Below are 18,732 nucleotides of genomic sequence, written 5' to 3' on the forward strand. Positions count from 1 at the left end.
GGAGGGTGCGGCCAGGCCAGAGGTTGGGGCCCTGCCCAAGCAAGGCGGTCCAGCCTTAAAAGGAGCCTGGTAGAGCCCAGGGGAACTGGTGTCGCCTGTCTGCGGTTCTGCACCCCTCAGACTCAACGCCAGTGCGGTGGGTAGGGGTGTTGGTGGAGTCCCCGCCTGCATCTGTGTGGCACCTGGGCAGGTAAGGCCTGGAGGTAAGGGGGCTGCTTCCCATGGTGTGACTTGGCTTCTGTTTTCTGGGGGGCCTCAGGTTCCATACCTGCCCACCCCACCTTGGTTGTGAGGCTGCCCCTTGCTGGGCTCACAGTCCCCTGGGGGACAGACACCCTCAAGCTTGGCAGAGAAGCTGGTTCCTGGCAAATGGATGGGGACATGGGGCAGAAGCTGCTGGCCTCGCTTCTCTCACTACACAATCTGGGTAGGAGTGGCCACCCATTCTGGGCCTTGGCTTGCCCACCTGTACAGTGGCTGTGTGAGCCCTGTGGGGGAGGTCGCCCCAGTCTGGGATCAGGAGAGCCCTGGCATGTGGGGTGATCCAGTCTCCACCCTTCCCCTGCACTGTCAGCAGCCCTGCCAGATTCGCAGCTGGAGGCACATCGGATGGAAGAAGAGACTGAGGTTCAGAGGGGCCCCACAGCTGTCCAAGGGGCAGGTCAGGACAGAGATTCCCATCCCCCACCGCCTGCCACCCCAGCCAGGAACGGAAGCCCAGCCCACTGTGTACCCTTCCCTGTAGACCAACCACAGCACTCGGTGGGCTGATTCTCCCACAGGCTCAGGGCCCTCGTGGTGGGAGCAGGTCCTCTGCACCTCGGCCAAGGATCAGACACCACAGCCTTGTGCTGGGAGCACCTGCCTCCACCTTGAGCCTCAGTGTGCCCGGGCCCCAACCATCCCAAAGCTTTCTGGCACCTTTATGTCCTCATTTGGCCCTTTATTGGAAGTGGGCTGGGGGGCGTCCCCCCATCCTGTGATGTCCCCTGCTTCCTGGAGGAGGAAATGGGCCCAGAGTGGTTAAGTGGGATTTGAATTTAAGCCCAGCTGAATCCCCAGAGACTAGGACGCTGGGCTGGTCCCAGTAAGGATCTCTCAGGGGAAATGGCCCCAGAGTGTGGGCTGAGTCAGATGGCCTGGGTGGGGGTTTGGACTTGGACCCGCCTCTGAGGAACAGCAGCTGGCTTGTGGACCAGCTCTGTGACCCCGCGGGAGACAGATGGCCCCTCTCTGATGCTGGGAGGCAGTGGGGAGGCCCAGAGGGTTTAGGGGTGAGTTCTGGCTCGGGCTTTGTGGGCTGGGGCCCTGGGTGCCAGGGGGCAGTGCAGCGTGGCGCAGCAGCCGCCCTCCCTCTGCAGTGGTGTCGTCTTTCTCTTCCTCCTCTGAACTTTGTTTCTCAAGCCCAGGTGGGGCCTGGGAGGAGGGGGTGCACCTGCTTCCCGGGGTGGGGCCCTGTCCCCTAGCAACCTGGGGCCAGGGCGGGGCTGGGAGGCCTCTGTGCCAGCCAGGGAGCCAGAGCCAGGCTTGGAGTCTGTGGGGCTGAAAGCACGGGTGAGGCTGGGGCAAAGGAGGGTGGGACGGACAGTAAGGTGGGGGTGGGGGTGGGGGTCCTGCTTGGGTGGGGAGCTCTGCTTTTGGCGTGGGGGTTTGTGTGTCAGCAGCACCTTCTGACCCCAGTGGGGCCCTCCGGGTACAGGGGGGAAGTCATCATCCCCACCCCAGCCCCCTCTGGGGGGTTCAGTGGGCTTCCAGAGACGTGGGGTACCTCCCCTCGCTCTGAGCCCCCTGGCTGGCTCTGAGGCTGGTCTATGTCCTTCCTATGCTGCACCTGACAAGGGGAGCAGAGGCCGGTCCCTGAGCTTTACCAGGGCCCCAGTCTCTACCCTGGGCTTCAGGATCCCAAATCCATTGACCTTGACCCCTGACCCTCTAAGAAAGGGGCCTGATCACACCCCTGGGGCCAGAGGCACAGCTCACCCCCACTGATTCTGGGAATTCGGGGGTTTCTGGGGAGACGCTTAGCACCAGCCAGAGGCTTGCTTGGGGAGGGCTTGAGCAGCCTATGACACCCCCTTCCATTGGGCTGGGGTCTGACTGGGGCTCACTGGAGGCAGTGGGGTGGTCTCAGCATGAGGGGGAGTGTCCAGCCTCGGGGAGGGCGGCTGGAATCCCGTGGGTGTGGGGCAGAGACTCAGCCCAGAATCCAGGTGTGTTAAGGAGCCCTGCTACCAGGGTCTTGGGGACTGTAGCCCAGAGGGACAGAAGAGGAACCCCGAGAGCCTGTCCCTGCTGTGTGACTGGCCCTGTCTGAGCCTCAGGCCCTTCCAGCAGGCCTTTGCCCAAGGGCAGGAGGCCAGTTGCAGTGATGAGGAAGCAGGTATGTGGCCCAGAGGCCATAAACCCAGCTTCAGTTTTGGTATCAACAGGGTACAGAGTTGGGACTGGGGAGGAGCAATCACAGGGAGCTTCCTGGAGGAGGACCTGTTGCTCTGTCATGCCCTGTGTGACCCCTCAGGGCCTCAGTTTCTTCTGCTTCATGTTGGGCACAGAATGGCCCCCGGGTCGCAGGCTCTTGTGAGAGGCCAACAAAGTGCTGGCATGAGATGCCCAGTTGGGAGGAGCCACTCGAGGAGTTGGAAGGCTCTGATTGCTAGTACAACTCATTTGTACAGTTTGTGAGACCTCCAGGAGGGCGGTTTCTTCTCCAGTGTTTCTGTGTGCCAGGCACCTGCTCGGGCCTCCCGGTTCCTCCCCAGGCCCTGATGTGGAGTTGGCACAGTCCCACCGTACAGACTGAGGCTTGGTGACGGAGTGCCTGCCCCAGGGTCACTCTGAGATCAGTGGTAGAAAGTGAAGTCGCTCAGTCATGTCCAACTCTTTGCGACCCCATGGACTGTAGCCTATCAGGCTCCTCCATCCATAGGATTTTCCAGGCAAGAGTGCTAGAGTGGATTGCCATTTCCTTCTGCAAGGGATCTTCCCAACCCAGGAATTGAATCCGGGTCTCCCGCATTGCAGACAGACGCTTTACCGTCTGAACCACCAGGGAAGAGATCAGTGGTAGATCCAGGGTTTAAAAATTAAAAGCATCAGCCACTGCTATAAAAGCATTTCTCTGGAGCCTACCGCATACCAGGCTGAACCTGCATGGAGGCAGCCTCTCTTGGTGGCAGCTGCGTGCTCTGGACCTACCTACCATCCAGAGGGACACTGGGGTCAGTGGGAAACTGGGGGAGACTTGCCCAAGGACTCAGGCAAAGAGGGACCCCACCCTGCTGGCCTCAGTGAATCACCCAGAAGGAATGGGCTGAGGAGGGATGTGTCCCCCACCCTGCCCCACCCACCAGGAGACCCAGCACCCTCTGGGTGTGCAGTTCTTTTTCCTGGAGTTAATGTCCCCTGTGGCTTATAAATCCTTCTGGGTGAGCCTCTGCCCACTCACTAGGCAAACATTTCTGCATCAGCCCCATCACGCCTGCACTCGCCTGCATTCCCCAGGGGTTCAGGGCGTGGGGACCCAGACCTGCTCTCCAAGGTGGGCTGGGGTTAGGGGGGAAGCCTGGAGGGGCAGCCGGCTCTCTGCTTGAATGAACTCTAACCCTGGCCCCTGGACACACGGAGAGTCAGCCAGCCTTTATTAAGCACTTGCTGTGTACCAGACTCTGGGCTATTGGGAGAGATGCTCACCTGGGCCCCTGGGAGGGAGCTGATGGCTTGCAGTGGGAGGTGACAGGCCTTAAACAATCTTCTTCTCCTTGCAAAGATGTGTAAACATCCGGCCACTCTCAAGTCTTTGGGATAGAGGCTCAGCCCTCTTGGCTAGGACTTATCACCTAAGCCTGCTTGTTTTTAAATATTTTTTTCCTCGTTATAATTCAATATTTGAAAGGCTGCATGATAAGAACGAGTTGATTGTAGCATGGATCCCCATGATTGATTTTAGGTTGCTTGATGTCACTTTTCCAGCTCAGGGAGGGTCTGCAGTTTTCTTTTAAAACCACATTTCACTTTCACAAGCAAGTTGGTGTAAAAAGGCAGCGATGTACCCAGTAGCCTTGGTGGCATCAGGGGGCTGAGGACGGGGACAAGGGCTGCTTGAGGAGTTGAGAACAGCTTAGCTTCCTTTCTTCAGCTGTACTGGGCCAGGTACACATGGGATGCTCAGGCCACAGGCTCCAAGGGTGGAGACAGTCTGGAGGAGCTTCCTGGAGGAGCTCCCTGGACTGCAGCTAAGGAGACTGTGGAAGAGCAGAAACCAAGGTCCTCCCAGCAGAGGGAGGAGGAAAGGGTCAGATTTGGGGTCTGGTGCCTGTAGAGTTCGTGGGTTTGGGTTGAGGTAGTGGCCTTGAGTGCCCTGGGCAGGGTGTGAAGGCTGCAGCCTGGAGACGCCAGGAGTCGTGGAGGTGTAAGAGCAGCTGCCTGGCCTCCACAGAGGCTCCTGGAGATGTGCTCAGAGGGAGCCCCAAGTCCTGGTGGGGCTGGGCCCTCTGGGGCACTGGGTCAGGGTTTTGCCTGGCCCTGAGGGACAAGGCCCAAGGTACTCCTTAGCTGGGCCAAGTTTTATGGTGCTGAGGCCACAATCATCTGGATGGGACAAGGTGTCCCTCTGGGCAAGTTCAAAGAGAGAGCCAGATACGGGATTCTCTGTCTAATCACACCCCTCTCTGGGCCTCAGTTTCCCCACTTGACATCCCTCAGTGAGAGGTGGGGCCATCCGTAAATGTCAGATGAAATGAAGAATCACAGAAGGAACCTCAACATGTGTGTGCCCTTAGAGACAGTTTGTCGGGGGGTAGCCCCCCTGTGTCTGGACCCAGCGAGCTGGCACCCAACAGGGTGTGCAGTGTCTGGGAGAGGAGGTGGGAGGGGTGCCTGCAAATGTTAGACACACAGGGGGTGAGTTGTTAATCAGTACAGGGGCCCTCAGGGATTCAGGTGTGGCTGGATCCAGGAGCTGAAACAATGTTTTTAGGGTGCTGTGTTGCAGTTGGGGGTGCTCTTAAGCAAGGTGTGTCCTCAAGGGCAAATATGGCCCCCCAACAGTTCTGTCTCATCCTATCAGCCTCACAAGCCCAGTGGGGAAGAGGGTCCAATTTTCCACTTTAATTGCAAAGTCCCAGAGTTTAATGTCATTGGCCAGGTTGGGTCACATGTCCATCCCTGTACAAATAACAGAGGTCCAAATATAGAATGCTCTGATTGGCAGGGCTGAGTCACTTACCCATCCCTGAGCTAATCACAGAGGCCACTTGGCCAGGACTTTGTCCTTGGAGGGAGAGGGACTACAGCTCTCCCCAAGTTCTCTGACTTGGTAACCCACACATCCTTCTCCTCCTTCAGTGAACCCAGATCGTCTCCACCTTGGGAGCCTGTGGTGGGCAGAGACCTCCTTCCGAACATGGACCGAGTTACCAGATATCCCATCTTCGGCATCCCTCACTCATCCCGCATGGCCGGTGTGGCCTTTGATGGTGACACCAGCTACACGTTTGAGCTGATGGGCGTGGGGCCCACGGCCAGTGTCTGGAGCCAGGACGAGACACCAGCATGGCCCACTGACCACGAGGCCTCCCTGGAAATGACGCGGACTGGGACATCCCGCAGCCTGCGTGTCTTCCCTGGCCGGATGGCCCCATGGCCACCCTGCCCCCAGGATAACGAGGATGAGGAGGTGAAGGCCTACCACCTAGAGGCCAGGGACACCCCACCCTGGCAGCCACAGAACCTGGAGCGGGAGCACCAGGCAGTCATTCGGGGCCAGGCTGTCAGGAAGAGTGGCACGGTGGCCACGCTCCATGGTTCCCCTGACCACAGGGAGCCCAGGGGCCCCAGCCAACCACAGTCCATGCCCCTGGAGGAGAACGAAATAGACAGGGAGCAGATCAACTTCCTGGCAGCCAGGCGGCAGTTCCTGAACCTGGAGCAGGCGAACCCCCCACCTGGAGCGGCCCACGCCAATGCAAGGGTTCTCCGGAGCCCCCAGTCCAGGGTGGCCCATGCAAAAACAGGGGTCTCTCGAAACGCCCCACCTGGGGTGGCCCACGTGAATTCAGAGGTTCCTCAGAGCCCCCAACCCAAAGTGGCCCATGTAAATGCAGTGGCCTCTCAGAACTCCCCACCCAGGGCCAGTCAGGCCTCTAAGGCCCTTAGCAGGCCACCTCTGGCCAATGGGTACGTCCTCCCAGTCAAACCCCAGGTGAAGGAGGTGGTCACAGAAGAGAAGAGGGTTCACCCTTTGCCCACCAGGTCTGTTGCCCAAGCCCTGGAGGACCCCGGTTCCCGGTCCAGGGAAGAGTCCCCAGAGCCCCTCAAGGAGACGCCCATTGAGCGAGAGATCCGACTGGCCCAGGAGCGGGAGGCAGACCTCCGAGAGCAGAGGGGGCTTCAGCGGGCAACCAGCCACCAGGAGCTGGTGGAGATCCCAGCCAGGCTCCTGCTGAGCAAGGTGAGCCTGGCTGCAGCACCACGGCGGGACAGGGGCCGTCCATCACTCTACGTACAGCGGGACATTGCTCAGGAGTCACAACGTGAGGAGGATCACCGGCGCGAGGGGCTGCAGGTGGGCCGGGCATCCACACCTGACTGGTCCTCCGAAGGATCCCAGCCCAGACTTCGAAGAGTCCACAGCTCAGACTCCATCCTCAGCCCAACCCCAGATGCCCATGTGGCCAGCCTGGCCCCAGAGGTGAGGAAGGTGAGCCGTATCCCACTTGATGCCTACCAACCATACTTGAGCCCTGGGATGCCCCCAGGAGAGTCTCCTGCCTCCCACGCCTACCGCAGGCCCAGCAACCTCTCAGCAGATGAAGCCAGGCCAGTGGGCTCTCCCAAGGCTGCAGGGTCTCAGAGGCATCCCTCAGAATCCTCTGCAAAGCCCTCAGGCCTGAAGCAGGAGCCCCCCCGGGGTCTCCTGCATGCAAGCAGGGGTGTCCTGAGACAGGAGTACTTCCATCTGCGGCCCCTGCGGTTCAGAGTCCCAGATGAACCTGAGAGAGCTGAGGCCCCCCGAGTTTGGGGCTGGGAGGTGGCAGGGGCCCCAGCACTGAGGCTACAGAAGTCCCAGTCATCTGAGCTGCTGGAGAGGGAAGTGGAGAATGTCTTGCGACGAGAGCGGGAGATGGCTGAGGAGCGGCGGAGTGCTCTGTACCCTGAGGTCTTCTCGGATGAGTGCTGTGACCACGACTCTCGGAGCTCCTCCCGCAAATCCAGTGAGGATGGGTCCTGGGAAAGGCTGCTTTGTTCAGAGTCTCAGAGGAGGGTGGCAGGAGGAGTATGAGGATGCCAGGAGAGGGTGAGGGTAGGGGAACGTCTGGGGGACTTCATCCACCACCTGGGTTGGCTGGTCTGTCCACTTGTCTGTCTGCTGAAGCAGTAGATTTTGGAGAAAGATGTTAACTTTGCCTTGAGTTTTTTGCTTTATGGATTTGGAGACTTTGTTGTTAGGTGCATAGAGGTTTACAGATGTTCTAGCCTCTCAATCAATTGCTCCTTTTTGTCAATGTGAACTGCCTCCACCCCATGTCACTTTCTAGTGTTTTTCTCCTTGCATGGTCAGCCCATCTGTTGATCCAGTTTCTCCTGACTGGCTATTCTGATCAATCTGTCTATCAGTTTTCCCAACCAGCTGTCTGCTCTGTCTGTCTGTCCATTCACTCATCTCCTGAACTGGTCCAGCCTCTCAACCAGAATCTGTGTCTCTTGGGCTGAGTTCTCACAGATGTTATGCCCTCAGGAGACTCTGGGACCCTCCCTGATGCCCTTTCCTTCCTCTCCCCTCCCCCACCCCCACCAGGCATCACAGGCAGCTACTCAGTGTCTGAGTCACACTATTTCACCCCCATCCACCTGCACTCGGACCTGGTGTGGACGGTGGAGGCCCCGGCCAAGGATGCTCTCCAGCAGAGAAAGAAGAAGGAACAGTGGGTGAGTCTTGAGTTCTGCCGTCCCCCTGGAGGCCTGGCTGAGGTCTGACTCCCCATTAGGGGCGGAAAAGTTCAGGCAAGGTGCACAATGGATAAACCGAGTTTCTCTTCATATCTGGGCTGTATAAGCAGAGTCCCCACCATGAGGTTGTTCCCCCTGAGCCAAAGGCTGAGGATGAGCTCTGCTTGGAGGAGAGCAGTGGCAGTGTATCAAACTGAGCCTTATTATTTTCATGTGTTTATTACCATCAACATCATTTCTGATTATTATCCACATCATATGATGTATGTCTCAGGGCTCTGCAAGCACCGTGCCTTTAACATCTGGAGGGATTTTTGTTTCCCTTTTGTTGAGAAAGCCATACTTGCCTGTGCCCAGGGTCATACAGGTCTTCCCAGGTGGTGCTAGTGGTAAAGAACCCGCCTGCCAATGCAGGAGATGTAAGAGATGCAGGTTGGATCCCTGGGTTAGGAAGATCCCTTAGAGGAGGGCATGGCAACCCACTCCGATTTTCTTTTTTTTTAGTTCTACCAGTTTATTGCTATCAACCCATCTCCCTCCACCCTCATGCATGTGTGCTCAGTCATGTAACCCCATGGACTGCAGCCTGCCAGGCTCCTCTGTCCATGGACTTTTCCAGGCAAGAATACTGGATGGGTTGCCATTTCCTTTTCCACCACTCCAATATTTTTGCCTGGAAAATCCCAGACAGAGGAGCCTAGTGGGCTACAGTCCATAGCATCACCAAGAGTTGAACATGACTGAGTGACTAAGCACTCATGCAATGTCATATAGCCTGAGTTCCCAAGCCAGTACTTGAACCTAGGCCTGACTCCAAACCCTACATTTGTAACCATGAGGCCATTTCCTCTCTGGACAGGAACTGTTACACTACAAAGAATAACACCCTCTCCAGCCTTGCCCATGTGGTGCTCACAGTCTTGCCTAGTGGTTTGGGGCAGAGTGGAGTGTGGGGACCTGGGTTCAAGTCCCAGTCCTGCTGCTTGCTGACTATGTGAGGGGCAAGACCCTGCCCTTCTCTGACCCTCAGTCTCCTCCCCTGTAAAATGAGTGTGATAATAAGAACGTCCCCCTTTGAACCTTAGAGCAGGGCTGGCCACAGCAAGAGCTCTGTAAATGTCAATTGTCTTTGTTACGATGATGTTTACAAAGAGAAAACAGTTGCAAATGATGGGCAATGCTTCAATGAGGGGGACAACATGTAGGAACAGCATGGTGGGTGGTTTTGAGTTTGGGGTGATTGAGGAACGCTTAGGGGACCACAGTGGGCAAGGAAGGCCTTCCCTTCTTCCCCAAATGTGACTGTGCATCGAGTCCAGTGGGGAAGGCTAGAAGGCCCCGGGGACTAACATGTGTTCCTTTCCTGTAGTATGCCGGCATCAATCCCTTGGATGATGTCAACTCGGAGGTGAGTGTGCTTCTGGGGCGAGGACCTGGGCCTTCCTCCCTTCCCCCTGAATCAGTGCCCCCTGTCCCCTGGCATCAGGGTCATGGGAAGCCTTTCTTCTGGGTGTGGGTACTTGCCCTGGTATCTTCTTGATTGGTAGTGTCTGCCTGAGGTGGACTTTTCTGTGATCTGCTTTTGATGCCTGCCACAGGCACAGACTGTGGAAAGAGGGTCCACCTGCTGCCTTTTGAGGAGATGGTTTTGGGGCAGGTTTAGCCCAAGACAGGGATATTTTCTTTGAGGGAGGGGTCCACCTGAGAGTGTCACCTACCTCACCTGAGAGAAGGTCACCTACCTCAGTGGTTTTGTGGAATACATTTGTGACCCTCTCTGCATGCAATGCCAGAGAAGGCAATGGCACCCCACTCCAGCACTCTTGCCTGGAAAATCCCATGGACAGAGAAGCCTGGTAGGCTGCAGTCCATGGGGTCTCGAAGAGTCGGACACGACTGAGCGACTTCACTTTCACTTTTCACTTTCATGCATTGGAGAAGGAAATGGCAACCCACTCCAGTATTCTTGCCTGGAGAATCCCAGGGACAGAGGAGCCTAGTGGGCTGCCGTCTATGGGGTCGCACAGAGTTGGACATGACCGAAGTGACTTAGCAGCAGCTGCATGCAATGCAGGAAACTTGAGTTTGATCCCTGGGTTGGGAAGATCCCCTGGAGAAGGGAATGGCAACCCACTCCAGTGTTCTTGCCTGAAAAATCCCACAGACAGAGGAGTTTGTCAGGCTACAGTCCATGGAATCACAAAGAGTCTGACACAACTGAGCAACTAAGACTTTCACTTTCATTTTGATCTGAGTCCACAATGCCAGGCCCGGGCATTTCCCTCTTGTGGGGTTCAGCATGAGTTAGCACATTCCTTTCCACTGTTTCTGGGAGTGGAGGGTCTGAAACAGGAAGTGGCAGTCCTACTCTAACTGTTCTCCAGGCCTCTCCTAGGGGTTAGTGGTTGCGGGAGCTGTTTGGGGACTTAGAGCCCTGAGGAAACTCCATGCCTCCTTTTTGCAGATTCTAGAGGCCACACGGGTGACCCGACACAGGAATGCCATGGCAGAGCGCTGGGAAGCCGGGATCTACGCCAGCGAGGATGAGGACTGAGCCTGGGCAGGCGCTGCCCTGGCACTGGGGAACTGCTGAGTCCCTGCCTTAGGACCTAGATCCCCGTTTAAATCCACACCCGAGAACTGCAGGTCTCGTGCTGACGGTCCCAAGGGTGGATGCATTTGTGGGGTGTGGGGTTTCTTTCCCGTTTTCATTTTCCTGGAGAAATTGCTGTGCTTTTAGATGACTTCTTCTGCTCCTGTGACTTTGCCAAACGCTCTTGAGTTCTGGGAGGAAAGAGACCAGTCCCCTCACCTCCTGATATAATTATTATGGCTGGTCTGAGAGGGGAGACATCCTAACCCTTCTCCCTCTGGGAAGTCCCAAACTGACAGGGGAGACCTGCCTGGCTCCAGCCCTCGAAAACCTCCAGTCTCAGGGAGGAGGCCTGAGCACCCCAATCCGAGGGTCTCGTGGCCCCCTCCGCAGAACACCCAGCACAGCTCTGACGTTATGGGATCCCATGGGGACAGCTCCCTAGCCCCGGGCATTGAAAAGTGCTCGATTTAGGGGCTTCTGTGCTACCTGAAATAAAGCAGCCGATGGGTCCCTGCCTGGAGTGGGCGTGCCCTGATCCTCTGCCTCCTTCACTTCTCCAGGTGACATCACTGCCCCCACCGTTCCACCTCCCCAGTGTGAGGCATACAGAAGGTGCTCAAGTAGTGCTTGTTCATGAGTGATTGTTCAATTCTCCCACGTGGCCTCATCAGTCACTCTCAGAGCGCTTATTCAGCTCCAGCTGGCTCTGGCTGGAGGGGCAGTGGTTGGAGAGGGGTCGTTATTAGGCTCCACACATATACCACAGGCACCACTCCCGCGGATGAGATCATTCCCAGGAATGACCTGGTAGTCCTGACCCTTGTGTGGCTGGGGGCCCCTTTGCCCGCCCTGCCTCGATTTCCTCCATGCATGGGGTTGGTGATGGGACCTCTTCCGCTCCCCCAACCCGGACCTCAGGGGTGAAACCCCAGCACCTGTGCCTGGACCCCAGAGGGACCCCGACGGCGGCTCCTCCCCCTCCGATCCGGACCCACCCCCAGGCTCCAGACTAGGAGCAGCTGGGGACGCCCACCCGCAGGGTCTGTCCCCACCCGCTGCCCGCCCCCCCCTCACCACGGCCCGCGCCCCCTTCCAGTGCCTCCCTGACAGGCGGCCACAGGGAAGCCGCCACAGCTATTCTGAGAGCTATTCTTGAGAGCGGCCCACGCGGGGCGGGGAGGCTGTGCACCCGAAATAGCTGAGGCTGCGGGCGAGGGCGTTCCCGGGGCAGGGGGTAGGTGAGGTAGAGAGGGGCTACAGTGGGCAGAACAGATCCGCAGAGGGAGGGGGCCCTGTCCCCCGGGGGACCCCAGTCTAGGAAGGAGGCAGCATCTGTATTCAGGGGGATGCCAGTCTGATGGAGGAGGGGACCTGTTCTCAGGGGGACCCCAGTCTAGGGAGGAGGCAGGGCCTGTGTCAAGGGGACTCCAGCCTCAAGGAGGAGGGGCCTTTGTCCTGGGGGAGCACTGGATCTGGCAGCATGCCTTCTGCCTGGTCCAAGGTCTGCTTTTCTCTGTGGTTCCCACTGTTCTGTTCCAGCCCCAGGAACCAAATGTGTCCCCCCCCCCCACCCCCCGCTAGCCTTTTAGGAAGGCAGTTTTGGGGTCTTGAATACAACCTGGGCCTCACCGGCTCCTCTCCCATCTCCTACCACATCTGCTCCTCCTCCACCCTGGTGCCCACTGGCTGCTCCCCCTGGTCCCCCTTCTCTGAGGATGCCAGTCTCTGGGGGTGATTGGAACTAGCAGGAACAGAGGGCTTAGACCAGCACAGCTAGGTTTTCTGACAGTCCTGAGGTCAGGAGTCCGGCTCAGGCTTCACGGGGCTGAATCCAGGCGTGGGCAGAGCTGGTCCCTCTGGAGGCTCCCGGGGAGCACCGTCTCCCAACTTTTCCAGTTTCTAGAGGCGCCGCATCCCTGGCTTGTGGCCCCTCCCTCTATCGTTACAGCCAGCAGCCAGCAGCACAGCATGTCCTGTCTCTCTGCCTCTGACCCTAACCCTCCCTCTTATAAGGATCCTGTGATAACACTGGGTCCGCAAATCCAGGGTCGTCCGAATCTCAGGGGCCTTAAATTAATCCCTCCTGCCAAGTCCCCTCTGCCCTATGAGGTGACACGGCCACAGGCCTCAGGACCAGGATGGGGACATCTTTGGGGCTGTTACTCTGCTGACCAGACACAGAAGGACACACACTGTCTGATTCCACTCACAGGAGGTCCCTGGAGGAGTCAAATCCGCAGAGACAGGAAGTAGATGGTGAGGCCAGGGGGTGGGGGAGGGGATGGGGAGTCATTGTTTCATGGGGACAGAGTTTCAGTTTAGGAGGACTGGAAAATACTGGAGATGACGGTGGGGCTGGTTACACAACAGGGTGAATGTGCTTAATGCCACTGAGCTGTGCTTTTATGTTATGTGTATTTTACCACAGTTATTTTAAAAAGAGAAAGGAAAAAAAAGGTGTCTCTCTCGAAGGCCTCAGAAGGACCTTGGGAAAGATCCAGGAATGATGCATTTACTGGCTTAAAACCTGAGGAGTGTGCTGAAAAGTGCACTGTCCTTGAAATTCTCGATTCACCCTCACGGGCACATTTCAGGAGGTGGGTGGGAAGGTCCCGTTTTGATGATTCACTTTTGCTTAATTCTTCTCTCTGGGCTGTGCCCTCGGGGAAGGGAGGGGAAATTCTATTCCACCTGCCAGGCTGCCTTGTCCCACAGGGGCTTGGCAAGAGGTTGTTTTTTTTTTTTTTTTTTTCTGGTGAGAGGTTTCAGTGAAGTCTTAGTGCAATTCCCAAAGGAGGGAGGGTCTGTCTGGATGGAGGACAAAGTGGAGACAAAGGCTGTGTCCGCACGTCCCTGCTCTCTCTTTCCTGGTTTCCTCCCAGGTCGAGGTATGTGATCCGGGGAGGGAGGGAGTTTTCTCCGAGGCCATTAGAAAGGCTGAAACATAAGCCCGGTTTCCAGCTGAAAAGCCAGAACCTTTCCTCGCTCTCAGCATTTTTCACCTTCTCCTTTGGCGGTGTTGCTCTTATTCCATTAACTCCTGCAGGACCACGTGGGGATCAGAAACCAGGAGCTGGGCTGGGGCTGTGGCTCTGGGTTCCGGTATGCCTCTGTCACTATCACTCCCTATGCACATCCGTCAGCTTGTGCTGCGTGACAACCATCCCTCGGTGCTCCGATAGCAGCTGTTATGAGCTCAGGATTCTGTGGTCAGCTGCAGGATTGCTGCTGGGTCTGGGGGACCCCGAGCCACATATCTGTTGGGCTGGGTGGCGAGGGGAGAGAGAACATTCATATGCCCAGTTCCACTGAAAATCAAGCCAACCGTAAATGACATTTCCAGTATAAGTATATCCCATACAATATTTGGGACATTCTTATGCTAAGTAGCATAAGCATTAGATAGGATCAACAACTCAATGGACATGAGTTTGAGCAAACTCCAGGATACGGTGAAGGACAGGGAAGCCCCGCGTGCTGTAGACCATGAGGTTGCAAAGAGTCGGACACAACTTAGTGACTGAACAACAGCAATATGCTAAATAAAAAATCACACACTGTCTATCTGAAGGTATGGATGGCCTGGCTTTGTATTTGTGCAATCTGTGGCCCTGGACAGGGTGCCACAGCCAGGTCTCATCTGGCTCATCCCCAAGGAGTTTGCTCACAGGAGTCCTGGGCACAACAGGAGAGGTTCCAAGGCACAGGTGCTTGGGTGCTCATGTCAGTCTGGGCGCTGTCCCTCCAGTGGTGCCAGGGGTGTGACCAGCCCTGAGTCAGGACAGACGGGGACTGCCAGGCTGGGTGGTGACCAGCACTTCGTCCACCTGGCAGAGCAGGTTTACCTTACATCGTCCTGCCCCTTGGAGGTGATAGGCAGCATGTACTGGACTGGAAAGTGTGTGGACCCCCAGCCCTGTGGCTTAAGGTCCAGCTGTGAGGCTTGGGGAGCCCACGTGCTGCAACTTCTGAAGCCTGTGTGCTCTAGAGCCTGTCCTCCACAAGAGAAGCCACCGCAGTGAGAAGCCCACACACCGCAACAAAGAGTAGCCCACACTCACCACAGCTAGAGAAAGCCTGTGCAACAGAGACCTAGTGCAGCCAAGAAAAAAAAATGGTCCACATTAAAAAAAAAAAATCTAAAAAACGAAATTAAAAAAGTAAAAACACCCATTATCTCTACACAGTTTCTGAGCGTTGGAAGGCCAGCTCAGTGGGGCTGGGTCCTCAGCTCAGGGTCCCACCAGGCTGCAGCCGATGTGTTGGCTGCATTCTCATCTAAAGGCATTTTTTCCAGGCCTTTTTTTTGGGTACTGGCAGAAATGTTTTACATTTGTAGGACTAAGGTCCCGGTTTTATTGCTGGCCACCCCCAAGTCTTTGCCACATGGTCCCTCCACCAGCAGGTCATTATGTGGATATTTGCTGCTCCCAGGCCTTCACGAAAGCCTCACCTGATTAGGCCAGGCCCACCCAGGGTGATCGCTCTTTCAATCAACTTGAGGTCAGCTGATTTGGGGACCTTAATCATACTTGAAGAAGCTCATCACCTTTACCAAAAAACGTTGCACCACACTCAAGGGGATTACTCAGGCTGTGCACACAGGGGCCAGAATCATGGGGACAACTCAGAGTTCTGGCCATTTTGGGGGGACCTAGTGTAGGGTTGAGGGCATGGGATCTAGTGGGAAAGGTTGGGTCTGAACTTCATCCCCAGTTTGAACCTCACCCTCATCAAGTTACCATAAGTAAATTGGCCTCTTCCAGTAAAAACTAGTCTCTCTTCCAGTAAAGGTAAGGTAACCCATTCACCCACAGACCTAGGGGGCCCATGAACGAGGGGTTTGGCAGTTCTTAACCCTTCAGGTCTCAAACTGACAGCAGAGGGGCAGATTTAGAACAGAGGCCTCTCTTGGTCGTCAATGTTTAAATCTTTTTTTCTGTCTTTTTTAAACGATTTGCTAATATTTAAAAATCAGGAAATTTTTATAAAAATCTGGATTTCTCACTTTTCTTGAGGAAGCCAAGCATGGCTGTGGCTGGGCAGCTCCCAGCAGATCCTGTGGGGAGAACCATCCCTCAGGTTTTACCACATTTCCCTTCTGCAAGAGAAGTGAGGAAACTATAATTGGATAAAAATTAGCAAGGGCAGTGCTGAGAGCAGTTTCTTTAAAAATAAATCCTCCTTTGCATCTTTTTTAACTTTCCATGCCTGCCACGCTCCCCCACCTCCATCTGCCTCTCAGACAGGCTGATGCCTGGACCCAACAGCAAATTTCCAGGCAGCGCCTTCTGTTGTTCAGTCGCTCGGTCGGTCGTATTGAACTCTTTGCGACCCCAAGGACTGCAGCACACCAGGCTTCCTGTCCTTCACTATTTCCTGGGGTTTGCTCAAACTCAGGTCCACTGAGCAATCCAACCATCTCATCCTCTGTCTCCCCCTTCTCTTTATGCTTTCAACCTTTCCCAGCATCAGAGTGTTTTCCAATGAGTTGGCTGTTCACATCAAGTGGCCGAAGTATTGGAGCTTCAGCTTCAGCATCAGCCCTCCCAGTGGGTATTCAGCATTGATTTTCTTTAGGAGTGCCCTCTAGTGGGACTGAATTTGGGGATAAAAACAGGGTCAGAGCTCTGAGGTTATTTGCGGGGCCCTGTGCCCCAGTTTTCAAAGGTGGTTGCTGCTGTGGGTTAGGTAAGCCCCCTTCCCTAGATTCATGTCTAATGAAAGCTCAGAATGTGACCTCACCTGGGGACTAGTCCGACTGGTCAGGGGTCTTTGGATTGCAAGAAAAAAAGGTTGAAGTAAACTCTACTCAAATGGGCTTTGGTAATATTGGGCTTTACTGGTTCACATAAATGAATAGCCAAAGCAGGACAGCTGCAGGCTCAGCTGGTTCCAGCCCCCAAACAGAGTATTCTTCTTCACCTCTGAGAGCCCCAGATTCAAGACTCAGCTCTGCCAGCCTCAGTTTCCTCATCTGTAAGGAGACTCTGGTGGCTCAGATAGTAAAGAATCTGCCTGCCAATGTGGGAGACCTGGGTTTGATCCCTGGGTTGGGAAGATCCCCTGGAGAAGGGAATAGCAACCCACTCCAGTATTCTTGCCTGGAGAATCCCATGGACAAAGGAGCCTGGTAGGTTACAAAGAGTCGGACACAACTGAGCAACTAATGCTTTCAAGAAGTAGTCTCGCTGACCCCTCCATAGGTGGGTGGTTATGAGGGTTACCAGGCAGCTGACACACAATCAGGGCTGCATAAATAAATGTTGGCTCTTGTTGCTACTGACCAAGTAAACAAAGGAATCCTCACCAATCAGGGACTCAGATGCAACTTCCTGGATCGAGGCTGAAGGGAGCAAATGCATGCTGCCACCAGAGGGCAGCAAAACATTAACTAAGTAGCACCTAAAGGCCATGAACCCTGAATATTCACTGGAAGGACTGATGATGCTCAAGTAGAAGTTTCAATATTTTGGCCATGACTCATTGGAAAAGACCCTGATGCTGGGAAAGATTGAAGGCAGGAAGAGAAGGGGGTGACAGAGAATTAGATGGTTGGATGGCATCACTGAGCCAATGGACATGAATTTGAGCAGGCTCTGGGAGTTGGTGATGGACAGGGAAGCCTGGTGTGCTTCCTGTCATTGAGGTCTGACACAACTGAGCGACTGAACAAGCAGCACCAGTTCTCATCCAGCATGAGAAAGCTGCCTCCCTACTCCTCAAATTGGCTGGCATTTTCCCAGAACACCTTGAGGGCCCAGACTGGAGAAAGTGCAGCATCCCCCCACCACGCCCACCCTGTCCCTCTTCCCCCCCCAATCCAGAGAAACCCCTAGGCTGGTGAAGGTAAGGAGTAGGGTAGTGTGGAGGCAGCAGCACTGAGCGATGTTAGAGGAAACTATTTGCCTTCTAGATGTGTTTTTATGTATTTAAAAAATCTATTAATTTTTTCCCAGAACAAAGTAGTTGAAAAAAAGCCAAAAAAAAAAAAAGGTAGGTATATTAAAATAGCATTATTTTAGGCTTAAATACATACATTTCATTTCTACTCTAAACAGAATTTATGCTTTTGTCCACAGCCTTGCCCCTGCAAACTGCATTTCCTTCCTTGGTTTCCTGCTGGGGACCTGCAGGGTCTGGATAGAAAGTCCATTTGGCAAAGAGCCTCTGGCGTCTCCAGAGAATTCTAGATACCTTGAGGTAATATTGGGGGGGCTCGCTGGACAGGTGCCCACTGTGGGCACTTTGTCACGGGGATTCGGAGGGAGGCAGGGTAGGGCGTGGCCGGGAGCTTTGGAGGGAGACCTCGTGCACTCTGCTCTTCCTCCACAACCTCCTGGGGCTCCCGGTGGCCAGTGGCCAGAGGCCAAAGGCCACTGACAGCACAGTCTCCAAGTCCTTCCTTCCTTCATTCACTCAAGCCTCCAAGTGCTGTCAGACCAGCAACAAGAAATCATAACAGCTCACCTTTGTGTGTACTTAGGTAAACCCTTCTAAATCGTCGTGGTCTTTATAGTCCTTGGAAACAGAACGCACCCTTGCTCGCCCCCTACGACCCCCACCCAGGTTGGATCCCGGGACCCCTCCCACCATCCCCGCATCATCCCTCCATCATTCTTCACCCCACCCCACCCCACCCCTCTGGGACCCCCGCAGTCCTCTCCGCGGTCTGTTCTCCCTGTAGCCCGCAGAGGGCGCGTGAGCAGCAGGCCGGGGCGTCCCTGCTCTGCCCCACGACCTGGGGACTCCCGCGTCCCTGGGGGTGGGAGTCCAGCCTTCCGCGCCCCGGGGCCCTGCATAGCCTGCTCCGCCCTCTACCCACGTGGATCTGCTTGCTCCTCTTTCAACACACCTACCCTGGCGCCTTCGCAGGTGTCGGGACCTCCAGCAGGTATGCGCGTCCTCAAATGCCCCTCCCCGCCACGTGGAATTTGCTCTGTAAGTACTGAGTGACTGAACTGACTGAACAACCTGTGAGGCGGGAACAGGCTAGAATGCCCAGGCCCAGGGGGAAGCCGGCAGGACCCGGCGTGCAGCCTGGGTGTCAGCCTGCGCGGCCCCTGGGGGCGTGTCCGGCGGTCACTGGCCGAAGGTGGGGGAGGGTTGAGCCCCTCTCAGGGCGCAGGCCCCCTGCGGCCGACCTCACGGGGCGAGACGAAGCCACCTGGTGGAGAGTCCATCCCGGG

The 18,732-nt window shown here is 55.8% G+C and overlaps 1 protein-coding gene and 1 long non-coding RNA gene across 2 annotated transcripts; both read left to right on the plus strand.

The window, feature by feature from the left end:
* The first annotated feature begins 61 nt into the window (after positions 1 to 61).
* On the plus strand, positions 62 to 11,047 carry MISP (mitotic spindle positioning). Its single transcript, XM_055552755.1, has 5 exons — positions 62 to 190; positions 5,344 to 7,211; positions 7,796 to 7,926; positions 9,317 to 9,355; positions 10,412 to 11,047. Exons 2-5 carry the CDS (start codon positions 5,402 to 5,404, stop codon positions 10,499 to 10,501), a joined length of 2,070 nt encoding a protein of 689 aa, XP_055408730.1. The 5' UTR covers positions 62 to 190; positions 5,344 to 5,401; the 3' UTR covers positions 10,502 to 11,047.
* Positions 11,048 to 13,326: 2,279 nt separating this feature from the next.
* LOC129642202 (uncharacterized) lies at positions 13,327 to 18,485 on the plus strand. Its single transcript, XR_008709559.1, has 3 exons — positions 13,327 to 13,431; positions 17,626 to 17,746; positions 18,419 to 18,485. It is a non-coding gene; the product is annotated as an uncharacterized LOC129642202 (long non-coding RNA).
* Positions 18,486 to 18,732: the final 247 nt, after the last annotated feature.

The sequence above is a fragment of the Bubalus kerabau genome, chromosome 1 (genome assembly GCF_029407905.1).
Source record: "Bubalus kerabau isolate K-KA32 ecotype Philippines breed swamp buffalo chromosome 1, PCC_UOA_SB_1v2, whole genome shotgun sequence".
Taxonomy (NCBI): Eukaryota; Metazoa; Chordata; class Mammalia; order Artiodactyla; family Bovidae; genus Bubalus; species Bubalus kerabau.

Excerpts from the sequence above, each read along its gene's own strand:
- MISP (XM_055552755.1), top strand. The coding sequence starts at position 5,402 with ATGGACCGAGTTACCAGATATCCCATCTTCGGCATCCCTCACTCATCC. Across the intron at positions 7,927-9,316 it reads GAAAGAAGAAGGAACAGTGG|TATGCCGGCATCAATCCCTT; the intron begins GTGAGTCTTGAG and ends CCTTTCCTGTAG. Across the intron at positions 9,356-10,411 it reads TGGATGATGTCAACTCGGAG|ATTCTAGAGGCCACACGGGT; the intron begins GTGAGTGTGCTT and ends TCCTTTTTGCAG.